This window comes from Blennius ocellaris, assembly GCF_963422515.1.
Source record: "Blennius ocellaris genome assembly, chromosome: 5".
Classification (NCBI taxonomy): domain Eukaryota; kingdom Metazoa; phylum Chordata; class Actinopteri; order Blenniiformes; family Blenniidae; genus Blennius; species Blennius ocellaris.
This window is the reverse complement of record NC_137654.1, coordinates 30636677-30649176: the sequence shown is the minus strand read 5'-3', so window position 1 is coordinate 30649176 and position 12500 is coordinate 30636677. Positions and strand designations below refer to the sequence as shown.

General features: G+C 52.4%; 1 protein-coding gene across 1 annotated transcript in view; it reads left to right on the top strand.

Moving 5' to 3' along the window:
* Window positions 1–12500, top strand: part of LOC308130589 (membrane-associated guanylate kinase, WW and PDZ domain-containing protein 3-like) — a gene marked incomplete at both ends in the record, with an annotated part of 20923 nt that overhangs the window by 819 nt on the left and 7604 nt on the right. Inside the window, 18 exon segments of the mRNA XM_080496992.1 lie at window positions 185–425; window positions 539–655; window positions 747–866; window positions 2264–2437; window positions 3212–3428; window positions 3932–4002; window positions 4856–5023; window positions 9358–9527; window positions 9630–9720; window positions 9807–9895; window positions 9898–10010; window positions 10989–11208; window positions 11210–11291; window positions 11294–11332; window positions 11335–11456; window positions 11458–11505; window positions 11507–11545; window positions 11547–11666. Of these exon segments, the coding sequence (XP_080353118.1) occupies window positions 185–425; window positions 539–655; window positions 747–866; window positions 2264–2437; window positions 3212–3428; window positions 3932–4002; window positions 4856–5023; window positions 9358–9527; window positions 9630–9720; window positions 9807–9895; window positions 9898–10010; window positions 10989–11208; window positions 11210–11291; window positions 11294–11332; window positions 11335–11456; window positions 11458–11505; window positions 11507–11545; window positions 11547–11666 (2241 nt within the window).

The window sequence follows — 12500 nt, the reverse complement described above, 5'->3', positions numbered from 1 at the left end:
CTCCATCACACACGTCTATCATGCTTCTCCATCACACCCGTCCATCATGCTTCTCCATCACACTTGTCCATCATGCTTCTCCATCACACACGTCTATCATGCTTCTCCGTCACACCAGTCCATCATGCTCCTCCGTCACACCTGCGTTCAGATGGGATGGATGTTTGCTGATTGTCGTGTGCAGGTGCAGGAGAGCTTCGTCCCTCTCGGGGGCGCCGGCTCAGGGGAGCTGGGCCTGGCCGTCGGGGGCGGGGCCGACTACGGCGAGTTTCCGTTCGTCACCGCCGCCCCCGGGGGCGGGGCCACCGTGGGCGACATCATCCTGGAGATTGGAGGGACGCCCGTGCTGGGCATGACGCTCGGCGATGTCAGAGGTGTCCTCAACTCCTGTCCTCATCCAATCAGGATCAAGACTGTCTCACCAGGTCAGGCGAGTGTGTGAGCCGCCGACTTTACGCAAAGAGACGCTCCTGATGTCACGTCTCGTGCGTGTGTGTGTGTGTGTGTGTGTGTGTGTGTGTGTGTGTGTGTGTGTCAGGTTCGTCCCTGTGTAAAGACCTCAGGTTGTATCTCAGCAAATGTTTCACTCCGGGTTCGATGGACAGTCAACTGCAGCAGCTCATCAGGGAAAACCTGTACCTGCGAGCCGTACCGTGTAAGGAACACACACACACACACACACACACACATTACCTGTCACTCCAATCCTAATGTCCCCCCCCCCCCCCCGCCGCCCCCCTCTGCAGGTACGACCCGGCAGCCTCGGGACGGGGAGATTTCAGGTGTCGACTACAACTTTGTGTCCATCGAGGAGTTTTTCTCTCTGGAGGAGTCGGGGGCGCTGTTGGAGAGCGGCAAGTTCAAAGGTGAGTAAAACAAGCGAACCCACCACAGCACAGTGAGCTCACACACACACACACACACACACACACACACACACAGAACGGGGAATTATTCTCCAGCGTGGCTGAATTTGGATCTTTTTAACAGTTTTTTACAGCGTTCAGGGGGTAAAGAGGATTTATTGTCTGTAATCCTTCAAACCTCAAACACCAAACCTCACCCCCCCCCCTCCCCTCCACCCCCCCTCCACATCTGAGTGTGCAGTCATTCCACCCCCCACTCCTCCTCCTCCCCACCGTATTAATCTGAGGGGATTAATGGAACAAAAATAGAAACTGAATTCACACATTTGACTGAAAACATCGTCTCCGGAGCTCCATGTTCACGTTCCTGTAGTTTCCTGGTGACGAGCTTTTCATTAAAAACATTTTTTTTTTTTTTTAACTCTTCATGTCGTCAAGGTAATAAAAGCACTTCTAACACGACGACAAAAAATCTCCCCGAGAGGAGTTTTTCCTTTCCACAGTCGCAAAAACAAACCTGCTCATGTGGATTGTTGGGGTTTTCTATTTATCTCTATAAAAACACATTGGAATGACTGTAATGTATTTAAAAATTTATTCTTTTTAATAAAAAAAAAAAAAAAAAAAGTGTTATCACGAAAAGAAAAAAAAGAACTTTTTTTAAAAAACTTTTTTTTGTTAATCTTTTTTTCATTTGGGAATACAATGATACATATAAACAATATACAGTAGATATCATTTCCCAGCCTTCTTTTTTTCACCCCAAAACAATAAAAAACAAACAAATAAAACAGCAAATTCAATTCAATTTAAAATAAATAAATAAATAAAAGAACTTTTGAGGGCACAAACGACACAATGAAGCGGCAGAATGACAATATAAAGACGAAATGGTACATATAAACAATATACAGTAGATATAATTTCCAAGCCTTCTTTTTTTTCCCCAAAACAATAAAAAAAAAAAAAAAAAAAAAACAGCAAATTAAATGAATTTTAAAATAAATGAATAAATAAATAAATAAATAAATAAAAGAACTTTTGAGGGCAGAAACAACACAACAAAGCGGCAGAATGACAATATAAAGAAGAAATGGTACATATAAACAATATACAGTAGATATAAATTCCCAGCCTGCTTTTTGTTTTTCCCAAAACAATAAAAAAAAACAAAAAAAAACAGCAAATTAAATAAATAAAAGAACTTTTGAGGGCACAAACGACACAACGAAGCGGCAGAATGACAATAGAAAGACGAAATTCAACTTCAAAGTGGCAAAGACTCAGACCCGGGGTTGATTCAGACGCTCCAGAACGTCGTGGAACTGCGACTTTGACTCGTTGCCACGTAAACACAAACGCACGCCATGGGCCTAATTCCTCCGTCCGAACCGCAGGGAACTACTACGGGACGCCGCGGCCCGTCCACATCGGGCCGGAGAGCCCGCCCATCACGTACCAGGAGCACCGCAACCTGCTGAGGAACTTCCGGACGAGGAGCAAGTCGCTGAGCAACCTGGAGAAGGCCGTGGAGGAGGGCGACAACAGCGAGGAGGACAGCGGCCTGTCAGGTGCGCCCCGCCACGCCTACCGCTCGGGCCACGCCCACCGCACGGGCCACGCCCACCGCACGGGCCACACCCACCACACAGGCCCTGCCCACCACACGGGCCACGCCCACCACACAGGCCCCGCCCACCACACGGGCCACACCCACCACACAGGCCCCGCCCACCACACGGGCCACGCCCATGTTACAGGCCACGCCCACCACACAGGCCCCCCGACCACCACACAGGCCACACCCACCACACAGGCCACACCCACCACACAGGCCCCGCCCACCACACGGGCCACGCCCATGTTACAGGCCACGCCCACCACACAGGCCCCCCGACCACCACACAGGCCACACCCACCACACAGGCCACAGCCACCACACAGGCCCCGCCCACCGCACAGGCCACACCCACCACACAGGCCCCTCCCACCACAAGGCGCCACGCCCGTGTTACAGGCCACGCCCGCAACACAGGCCACGCCCACCACACGTGCCACGCCCATGTTACAGGCCACGCCCACCACACAGGCCCCCCGATCACCACACAGGCCACACCCACCACACAGGCCACACCCACCACACAGGCCACAGCCACCGCACAGGCCACACCCACCACATAGGCCACGCCCACCACACAGGCCACAGCCACCACACAGGCCTCACCCACCACATGGGCCACAGCCACCACACAGGCCCCGCCCACCGCACAGGCCACGCCCACCACACAGGCCACACCCACCACACAGGCCACCGCCGCTATGACCTCACCGGGCCTTCCCCCCAGCAGGTTCGGCCAAAGCCCCGCCCACCACCCTGCCGCTCAGCCAGTCGTGGGAGTCGGCGGCGGGAAACCGGGAGGGACTGGAGAACGGCGTGAGAGGAGTGGGGAGGAGGAGAGGAGGAGCAGGAGGAGCAGGAGGAGCGGGAGGAGCGGGAGGAGGTCCGCTGCCCAGCAACTGGGAGATGGCCTTCAGCGGCTCCGGGGAGCCGTACTACATAGAGTGAGCGCTACAAAACACCTCCAGGATACACAGTTTGTACAGAAACTACCGTTGTTTTCAGCTTCATTATGTCCAACATGGACACTTTGTCCCCCAGTAATTATCATTATAATTTCATTAATTTATTGCAGCACCATGTTTGGCGTCTTGGCAGGCCACACAGGCAGTTATGGCCTTACAGAAGGAGCGTTGCGAAGTTTGAAAATAGACTTTTAATGGGGGGAGGAATAAATATGGCTTTCACTTGCTTATTTATTAAATTCAAAATTTACAAAAAGAAAGAATTTAATCAAGATTTCATGACAAAGACGGGGAAAGACAGTGATGCAGTGGAAAAGGAGCTCGTAAAAAAAAAAAGAGGTTTATTATTATAGAAGGCCCAGATTACACGATAGCAGTTCAAGTGAAAACGCATCTTTTTTTAATGTTTTCGGAAGTCGATGGTGACGATGATGATGATGATGATGATGATGATGATGATGATGATGCAATCTTGTCCTCAGTCATAACTCGAAGACGACCAGCTGGCTGGACCCTCGCACTCTGAGCAAAGAGACGACTTCCTTCACCGAGCGTGAGTCTCTGGCCCCGGCGTGTTTCCCCGGGCGGCCAGCAGGGGGCAGCAGACTCTCACACTGTCACGTCCATACAGAGGCTTGATGACAGGGGCGTCAAACTCATTTTAGTCGAGGGGCCACATCCACCCTGGTCTGACCTCTGGAGGGCCAACAAGTCAAACATCACATGTTAAACTGCAGATCTGGACAAATGTTGAAGTCTTTCCTTCTTTTGATCCTTTTGTAACGTCAAGGATTCGCCAGTCTATTCTGAAATGTACATATTAAAGGAAATCAAGATATTATATTTGCAAAAACAAAACCCTCAGTCACCTGGATCTGGACGTCGTAGTTTTATTCAGGATTAAAACAATTTGTCATCGTCTGGAAATTTTTTTGAGTTTACGTGTCTAAAGTATCAATTCACATAAATTGGACTCATTGTCCTGTCCTGTCCTGTCCTGTCCCACCTGTCCTGTCCCACCTGTCCCACCTGTCCTGTCCCACCTGTCCTGTCCTGTCCTGTCCCGTCCCACCTGTCCTGTCCTGTCCTGTCCCACCTGTCCTGTCCTGTCATGTCCCGTCCCACCTGTCCTGTCCTGTCCTGTCCCACCTGTCCTGTCATGTCCCGTCCCACCTGTCCTGTCCTGTCCTGTCCCATCCCACCTGTCCTGTCCTACCTGTCCTGTCCTGTCCTGTCCTGTCCTGTCCTGTCCCACCTGTCCTGTCCTGTCCCGTCCCACCTGTCCTGTCCCACCTGTCCTGTCCCACCTGTCCTGTCCTGTCCCGTCCCACCTGTCCTGTCCCACCTGTCCTGTCCTGTCCCGTCCCACCTGTCCTGTCCCACCTGTCCTGTCCTGGTCCCCACAGTGCCGGAGTTCACGGAGCAGCCCGGCCAGTTGAAGGGTTACTCCATCCACACCCGTCTCTCCAAGGGGCCTCGAGGTTTCGGCTTCAACATCGTCGGAGGAAGTCGACCTCGGGAGTTTCTACAGGTTTACAGCGTCACACCGGGGGGACCGCCCGCCCTCAATACAGGTACTACAGTACTACAGTACTACAGTACTACCGCCCGCCCTCAATACAGGTACTACAGTACTACAGTACTACCGCCCGCCCTCAATACAGGTACTACAGTACTACCGCCCGCCCTCAATACAGGTACTACAGTACTACAGTACTACCGCCCGCCCTCAATACAGGTACTACAGTACTACAGTACTACAGTACTACCGCCCGCCCTCAATACAGGTACTACAGTACTACAGTACTACCGCCCGCCCTCAATACAGGTACTACAGTACTACAGTACTACCGCCCGCCCTCAATACAGGTACTACAGTACTACAGTACTACAGTACTACCGCCCGCCCTCAATACAGGTACTACAGTACTACAGTACTACCGCCCGCCCTCAATACAGGTACTACAGTACTACAGTACTACCGCCCGCCCTCAATACAGGTACTACAGTACTACAGTACTACAGTACTACAGTACTACCGCCCGCCCTCAATACAGGTACTACAGTACTACCGCCCGCCCTCAATACAGGTACTACAGTACTACAGTACTACAGTACTACCGCCCGCCCTCAATACAGGTACTACAGTACTACAGTACTACCGCCCGCCCTCAATACAGGTACTACAGTACTACAGTACTACCGCCCGCCCTCAATACAGGTACTACAGTACTACCGCCCGCCCTCAATACAGGTACTACAGTACTACAGTACTACCGCCCGCCCTCAATACAGGTACTACAGTACTACAGTACTACCGCCCGCCCTCAATACAGGTACTACAGTACTACAGTACTACAGTACTACCGCCCGCCCTCAATACAGGTACTACAGTACTACAGTACTACAGTACTACCACCCGCCCTCAATACAGGTACTACAGTACTACCGCCCGCCCTCAATACAGGTACTACAGTACTACAGTACTACCGCCCGCCCTCAATACAGGTGCTACAGTACTACAGTACTACCGCCCGCCCTCAATACAGGTGCTACAGTACTACAGTACTACCGCCCGCCCTCAATACAGGTGCTACAGTACTACAGTACTACCGCCCGCCCTCAATACAGGTACTACAGTACTACAGTACTACCGCCCGCCCTCAATACAGGTACTACAGTACTACAGTACTACCGCCCGCCCTCAATACAGGTACTACAGTACTACCGCCCGCCCTCAATACAGGTACTACAGTACTACCGCCCGCCCTCAATACAGGTACTACAGTACTACCGCCCGCCCTCAGTACAGGTACTACAGTACTACCGCCCGCCCTCAATACAGGTACTACAGTACTACCGCCCGCCCTCAATACAGGTACTACAGTACTACAGTACTACCGCCCGCCCTCAATACAGGTACTACAGTACTACAGTACTACCGCCCGCCCTCAATACAGGTACTACAGTACTACCGCCCGCCCTCAATACAGGTACTACAGTACTACCGCCCGCCCTCAACACAGGTACTACAGTACTACCGCCCGCGCTCAACACAGGTACTGGTACTACAGTACTACCGCCCGCCCTCAATACAGGTACTGGTACTACAGTACTACAGTACTACCGCCCACCCTCAATACAGGTACTACAGTACTACCACCCGCCCTCAATACAGGTACTACAGTACTACAGTACTACCGCCCGCCCTCAATACAGGTACTACAGTACTACCGCCCGCCCTCAATACAGGTACTACAGTACTACAGTACTACCGCCCGCCCTCAATACAGGTACTACAGTACTACAGTACTACCGCCCGCCCTCAATACAGGTACTACAGTACTACCGCCCGCCCTCAACACAGGTACTGGTACTACAGTACTACCGCCCGCCCTCAATACAGGTACTGGTACTACAGTACTACAGCCCGCCCTCAATACAGGTACTGGTACTACAGTGCTACAGTACTACCGCCTGCCCTCAACACAGGTACTGGTACTACCAATACTACTGCCAACATTACTGATACTACTACTACAACTGCTACTATTATTTTTAATAATATTACTACTAGTAATACTACTAATGTTACTGATATTACTACTACCACTACTACTATTATTTGTAATAATATTACTACTAGTAATACTACCAATGGTTCTAATAATACCACTACTACAACTACTATTCTTCTACTAATACTACTACCAATGTTTCTGATATTACTACTACCACTGTTGCTATTATTTTTAATAATATTACTACTAGTAATACTACCAATGTTTCTAATATTACTACTACCACTACTACTATTATTGTTACTATTACTACCACCACTACTAATATTACTACTGCTACTACTGCTGGTTCTGATATTACTACAACTGATATTGCTCCCACTACTACTAACATTACTACTATTATCACTAGTAGTTCTAGAATCACTACTGCTTTATTACTACAACTGCTATTATTACTACTACAACTACTAATGTTATTACTACGACTTTATTGCTATAACTTAACGTTTCGTTGGATTGTAGCAACTCGGTTTTAAAAATAAATGCTAATGCGACGTGGTGAGGCTGAGCAGGAGTGGTCACCTGTCAATCAGCCGGCTCTCGGCCAATCACAGGCGAGACTGAGGGGCGGCCGGCCGAGCTCTCCTCTGATTGGCCGACGGGAGGTGAAGGGAAACCTTCAAAAGCCTCATGTGAGGAGGATTACTGGCGTTTCACTCTCCACTCTTTATTCTTCTCATACACACAATCTCATGATCTACGACTAATCCACACACACACACACACACACACACACACACACACACACAGGGTCGTTTTAATCTGCCCGGCTCTCACGTGCTCCGAGGATCAACAGGAGTGGAACGTGAAACAACCTGAAACCAGCAGAGACTCAGACTTCAGAGAAAACAGTACAAAGCCACCATGAAACACACACACACACACACACACACACACACACACACACACACACACACACACACACACCAAGGCACCGTTGTTTGCGTAACCCGAGGCTCTGCAGTATTTATTTATTACAACACGCCGTGGTAAACAACGAGCCGTTTGACGTTTCCTCCAGGAAGTAAAGTCACAAACTCGTAACGTCTCCATGGCCGTTACACAAACGTTGTTGTGTGTGTTTACATTAGAAAAACAAACGACAGCGCCCTCTAGTGGCCCAGACGGAGCCACTTGCCCAATAGAGCAAAGGTTACTGAGCCTTTTTATTAATTCTTTAGCACATTCCTATTAAAAAGATTATGACTATTATTGCAGCACGGGAGTGAAGGAAGTGCTCGTACAGGCGATTCAGAGGTTTTCCCTTCATGACATCATGAAGGGATGATTCTACTGGCCCCCCCCCGGTAGTGGAGGTCTGCCTCCACTACCGGGGGGGGCCAGTAGAATCATCCCTTCATGACATCATGAAGGGATGATTCTACCGGCCCCGACGCACCGGATAAATGTGTAAATCCAGTATACTATGAGAACTCTTAACGGTCTACGTTACGGCTAACGTTGGCTACTTGACGCTAAAGGGTCACCAGTTAACAGGGACACAAATTAATCTGAAACACCGTAAAGCTCGCCTGCTGGTCCACGTAGCAACATAAATAGTACCTCATTTTAAAGCTGAGGAAAAACTTCTAAAAAACTTCAAAAAAATCTAGCCTGGAGTCTAGATCAGTGTTTTTCAACCTTTTTTGAGCCAAGACACACTTTTTTCTTTGGAAAAATCTCTATATTAACAATATAAAGTCATTCTCCTCAAAGTTTTATCAACGGGAATCAAGTAAATACAGAAAAAAAGTATTCCCCAATGTCTTTTTTTAATAGTGCCTCCCTCAGTGTGAAACCTGGACCTGATGGATGAAGAGCTGAGATCCTGGTTCACATTCTTCCTTTTCAAAAACTTCTCCATCACTGTCACTGACACAGTACTTTGATACAAGATGGTAGCAGGAGGTGGAGATGAACCACACTGACGTCTGTCACTTTACATTTCACCGGCAAAGTTCTGTGCTGCCCTCTAGTGGTGAAGAGTGTTTATACACGATTACTCTGCAACACACTGTCGCTGGGAGAGCAAATGATTTTTTAGAAAAAAAATGTGACATTGGATAATTTCCGACGGCTCAGCTGACGAGATCTGGAGGAAACACCAGTGTGGTGGAAAAACACTGATCTAAAATCATGTCTTTGTGTAAATTCAGCTTCTATTTAAGATAAAATACATGAAAACACAGAAAATCAAGACATTTCAAGCAACGATGACCTCAAACAAACAGGTTTCATTAAAAAAAAAAACATCATATGTCAGTCAGAGCGTCAGTGTGGATGTCAGTAATGTGAGGGGTCCGTCTGGGGGGGGTCCCCTGCAGCCGACATCCTGGTCTACATCAACGACAGCTGCGTGCTGGGCCGCTCCCACAAGGAGGTGGTGGAGCTGCTGAAGTCGGTGCCCATGGGCCAGAGCGTGGACGTGGTGCTGAGGAGGGGCTACCCGATGCTGTACAACCCGGACGGGTGTCCCAAGCAGAGCCTGGAGACGGTACGGCGCCCCCCCCCCCCCCCCCCCCGTCCCCTCCCCCCCCTACCCCACCTCCCATCCTCTGAATCTCATGTTATCCCCCCCCCCCCCCCCCTTGTCCAGCCGCAGACCCCCGGCGAGTCGTCCGGCCTGAGCCGGGGCCTGACGCACCTCACCTACAGCCGCACGCTGGACGCCAACGGCAGCGCCGCAGGTCAGGGCCGAACGCCACCCCACCCCTCCCCCGCGCCCCTCCCCCTCCCCAATACCTCACCTTTCTGTCCTCCTCTTGAAATCCAGGGTCGGCGCAGACCCCGCCCTCCTACACCACCCAGCCAATGACGAACGGGATCGCGGGCCCGCCCACCCCGACGTCCTCCGACCCCCCGCCGCCGCCGGCGCCGCTGCCCGCCCGCCACCGCCGCCGGCGGCTCCCGAGAGGACGCCGACGGCGGCGAGTCACAGCGACTCCGACGGCGGCCCGGTGGGCGCCGGAACCCGCAGGTTGGGTGTTCCTCAGGGTCGTCGCTCTGGACCACTCACTTTTTATTTTCCCGTGAAACGCCGCTCAGAAATATTTAGCAAAACTTGCATAAAGTGCAAAGATTGCTGTTTTCTTTTTTTTTTTTTTTAAGTTTTCAAAACAATTGAGTCTTTTAAGAGAACACTTTCTGAAAACTTGATACCTTTGGACCGGTTTTGGATTACTTAAAAACTAATTTCTGAAAATGTATGAGTGAGTTTTAAACCTGATTTGAAATGCATTTTTAGATTCGCTTACAATCATAAGAGTTTTTGTGTTTTGTGGTTTAAATTGGTTCTGATCTGCTTTGAAGCTCCATTAGTTTCACACTGATTCACATAATGTTGTTTCTGGACTGGATCGTTACTGAGTGGAGATTTTATCAATGTCTTTCCTTCCTCCTCCTCTTCCTCTTCCTCCTCCTCCTCTTCCTCCTCCTCTTCCTCTTCCTCCACCTCTTCCCCCTCCTCCTCTTCCTCTTCCTCTTCCTCCTCACCTCCTCTCTTCCTCCTCCTCCTCCTCTTCCTCTTCCACCTCCTCCTCTTCCTCCTCCTCTTCCCTCCTCCTCCTTCCTCTTCCTCCCTCCTCCTCCTCTTCCTCTTCCACCTCCTCCTCTTCCCTCCTCCTCTTCCTCCCTCCTCCTCCTCTTCCTCTTCCTCCACCTCTTCCCCCTCCTCCTCTTCTCCTCCTCTTCCCCCTCTTCCTCCTCCTCTTTCCTCCTCCTCCTCCTCTTCCACCTCCTCCTCCTTCTCCTCACCTCTTCCACCTCCCTCCTTTTCCTCTTCTTCCACCTCCTCCTCCTCCTCTTCCTCCTCCTCTTCCTCTTCCTCCATCTCCTCTTCCTCTTCCTCTTCCTCTTCCTCCTCCTCTTTCCTCTCCTTCCTCCTCTTCCTCTTCCTCCACCTCTTCCCCCTCCCTCCTCCTCCTCCTCCTCCTCCTCCTCCTCCTCCTCCTCGCAGGTCTTCTCTGCTCCGCTACTGCAGCAGTACGCTCCCCTCCTTCTCCTCCTCCTCGCTCCTCCACCACCAGAGCTCCAAGTCCTCGGAGAGCGACCTCTCCACCTCCACGCTGCCCATCTGCTCCTCCACGCTCCCAGCCGCCGCCTCCTCCTCCTCCTCCTCCTCCTCCTCTCACGCCCTGTCCAAGCTGCCCCTCCCCCAGCCGGAGACGGGCCCTCCTCCTCCTCCAGAACTCCTCCAGCCACAGCATCGCCCCGCCCCCCTCCTCCTCCCCCTCCTCCGTGTCGCCCGCCGCCCCCGCCCAGCGCCCCCGATGCCCCAGACCTCCCTCGCCGTGACGCCGCCAGAGACATCCCGCCCTGCGGCTTCAACGGCTGCCCCGCCAGCCACCCGGCCCCGGCGGCCCCCCCCCGGGGGAACCCGGCGCCGGGCCTGGCCCCGGGCGCCGGGTCGCCCGGGCACGGCCCACGGCGGGGAGCTGGTGCCGGTGGCCCTGGGGCGGAACGAGTGCGGGCGGCGGCGGCGGCCTGGGCTTCAGCGTGACGGCGGGCGGGCAGAGGCGGCCAGCTGGCGCTGGTCCGGCGGGTTTGGGACCGGAGGCAGTGTCCCTCGCTGCAGTCCGGGGACGCCATCGTCAAGATCAACGGGGCCGACGTCCAGAGCCTCGGCTTCTCACAGGTGAGCCCTTATCACCTGGTCCTCTGGTCCTGTTGTCCTCTGGTCCTGTTGTCCTCTGGTCCCTGTTGTCCTCCGGTCCTCCTGGTCCTGTTGGTCTCGGTCCTCTGGTCCTCTGGTCTCTGGTCCTCTGGTCCTCTGGTACTCTGGTCCCTCTGGTCCTGTTGGTCTCTGGTCCTCTGGTACTCTGGTCCTCTGGTACTCTGGTCCTCTGGTTCTGTTGGCCTCTGGTCCTGTTGTCCTCTGGTCCTCTGGTCTGTGGTCTCTGGTCCTCTGGTCCTCTGGTCCTGTTGGTCTCTGGTCCTCTGGTCCTCTGGTCCTGTTGTCCTCAGGTACTCTGGTACTCTGGTCCTCTGTACTCTGGTACTCTGGTTCTGTTGTCCTCTGGTCCTCTGGTACTCTGTCCTGTTGTCCTCTGGTCCTCTAGTCCTGTTGTCCTCTGGTCCCCTGGTTCTGTTGTCCTCTGTACTCTGGTACTCTGGTTCTGTTGTCCTCTGGTCCTCTGGTCCTGTTGGTCTCCTGGTCCTTTGGTCCTCTGGTTCTGTTCTGTCCTCTGGTCCCCTGCTGGCCCCTGGTCCTGTTGTCCTCTGGTCCCCTGGGTCCTCTGGTCCTGTTGTCCCCTGGTCCCTTTTGTCCTCTAGTCCTCTAGTCCTGTTGTCCTCTGGTCCTGTTGGTCCTCTGGTCCCCTGGTCCTGTTGTCCTCTGGCCCCTCTGGTCCTGTTGTCCCCTGGTCCTGTTGTCCTCATGGTCCTGTGTCCTCTGGTCCTGTTGTCCCCTGGTCCTGTTGTCCTCTAGTCCTCTAGTCCTGTTGTCCTCTGGTCCTCTGGTCCCCTGGTC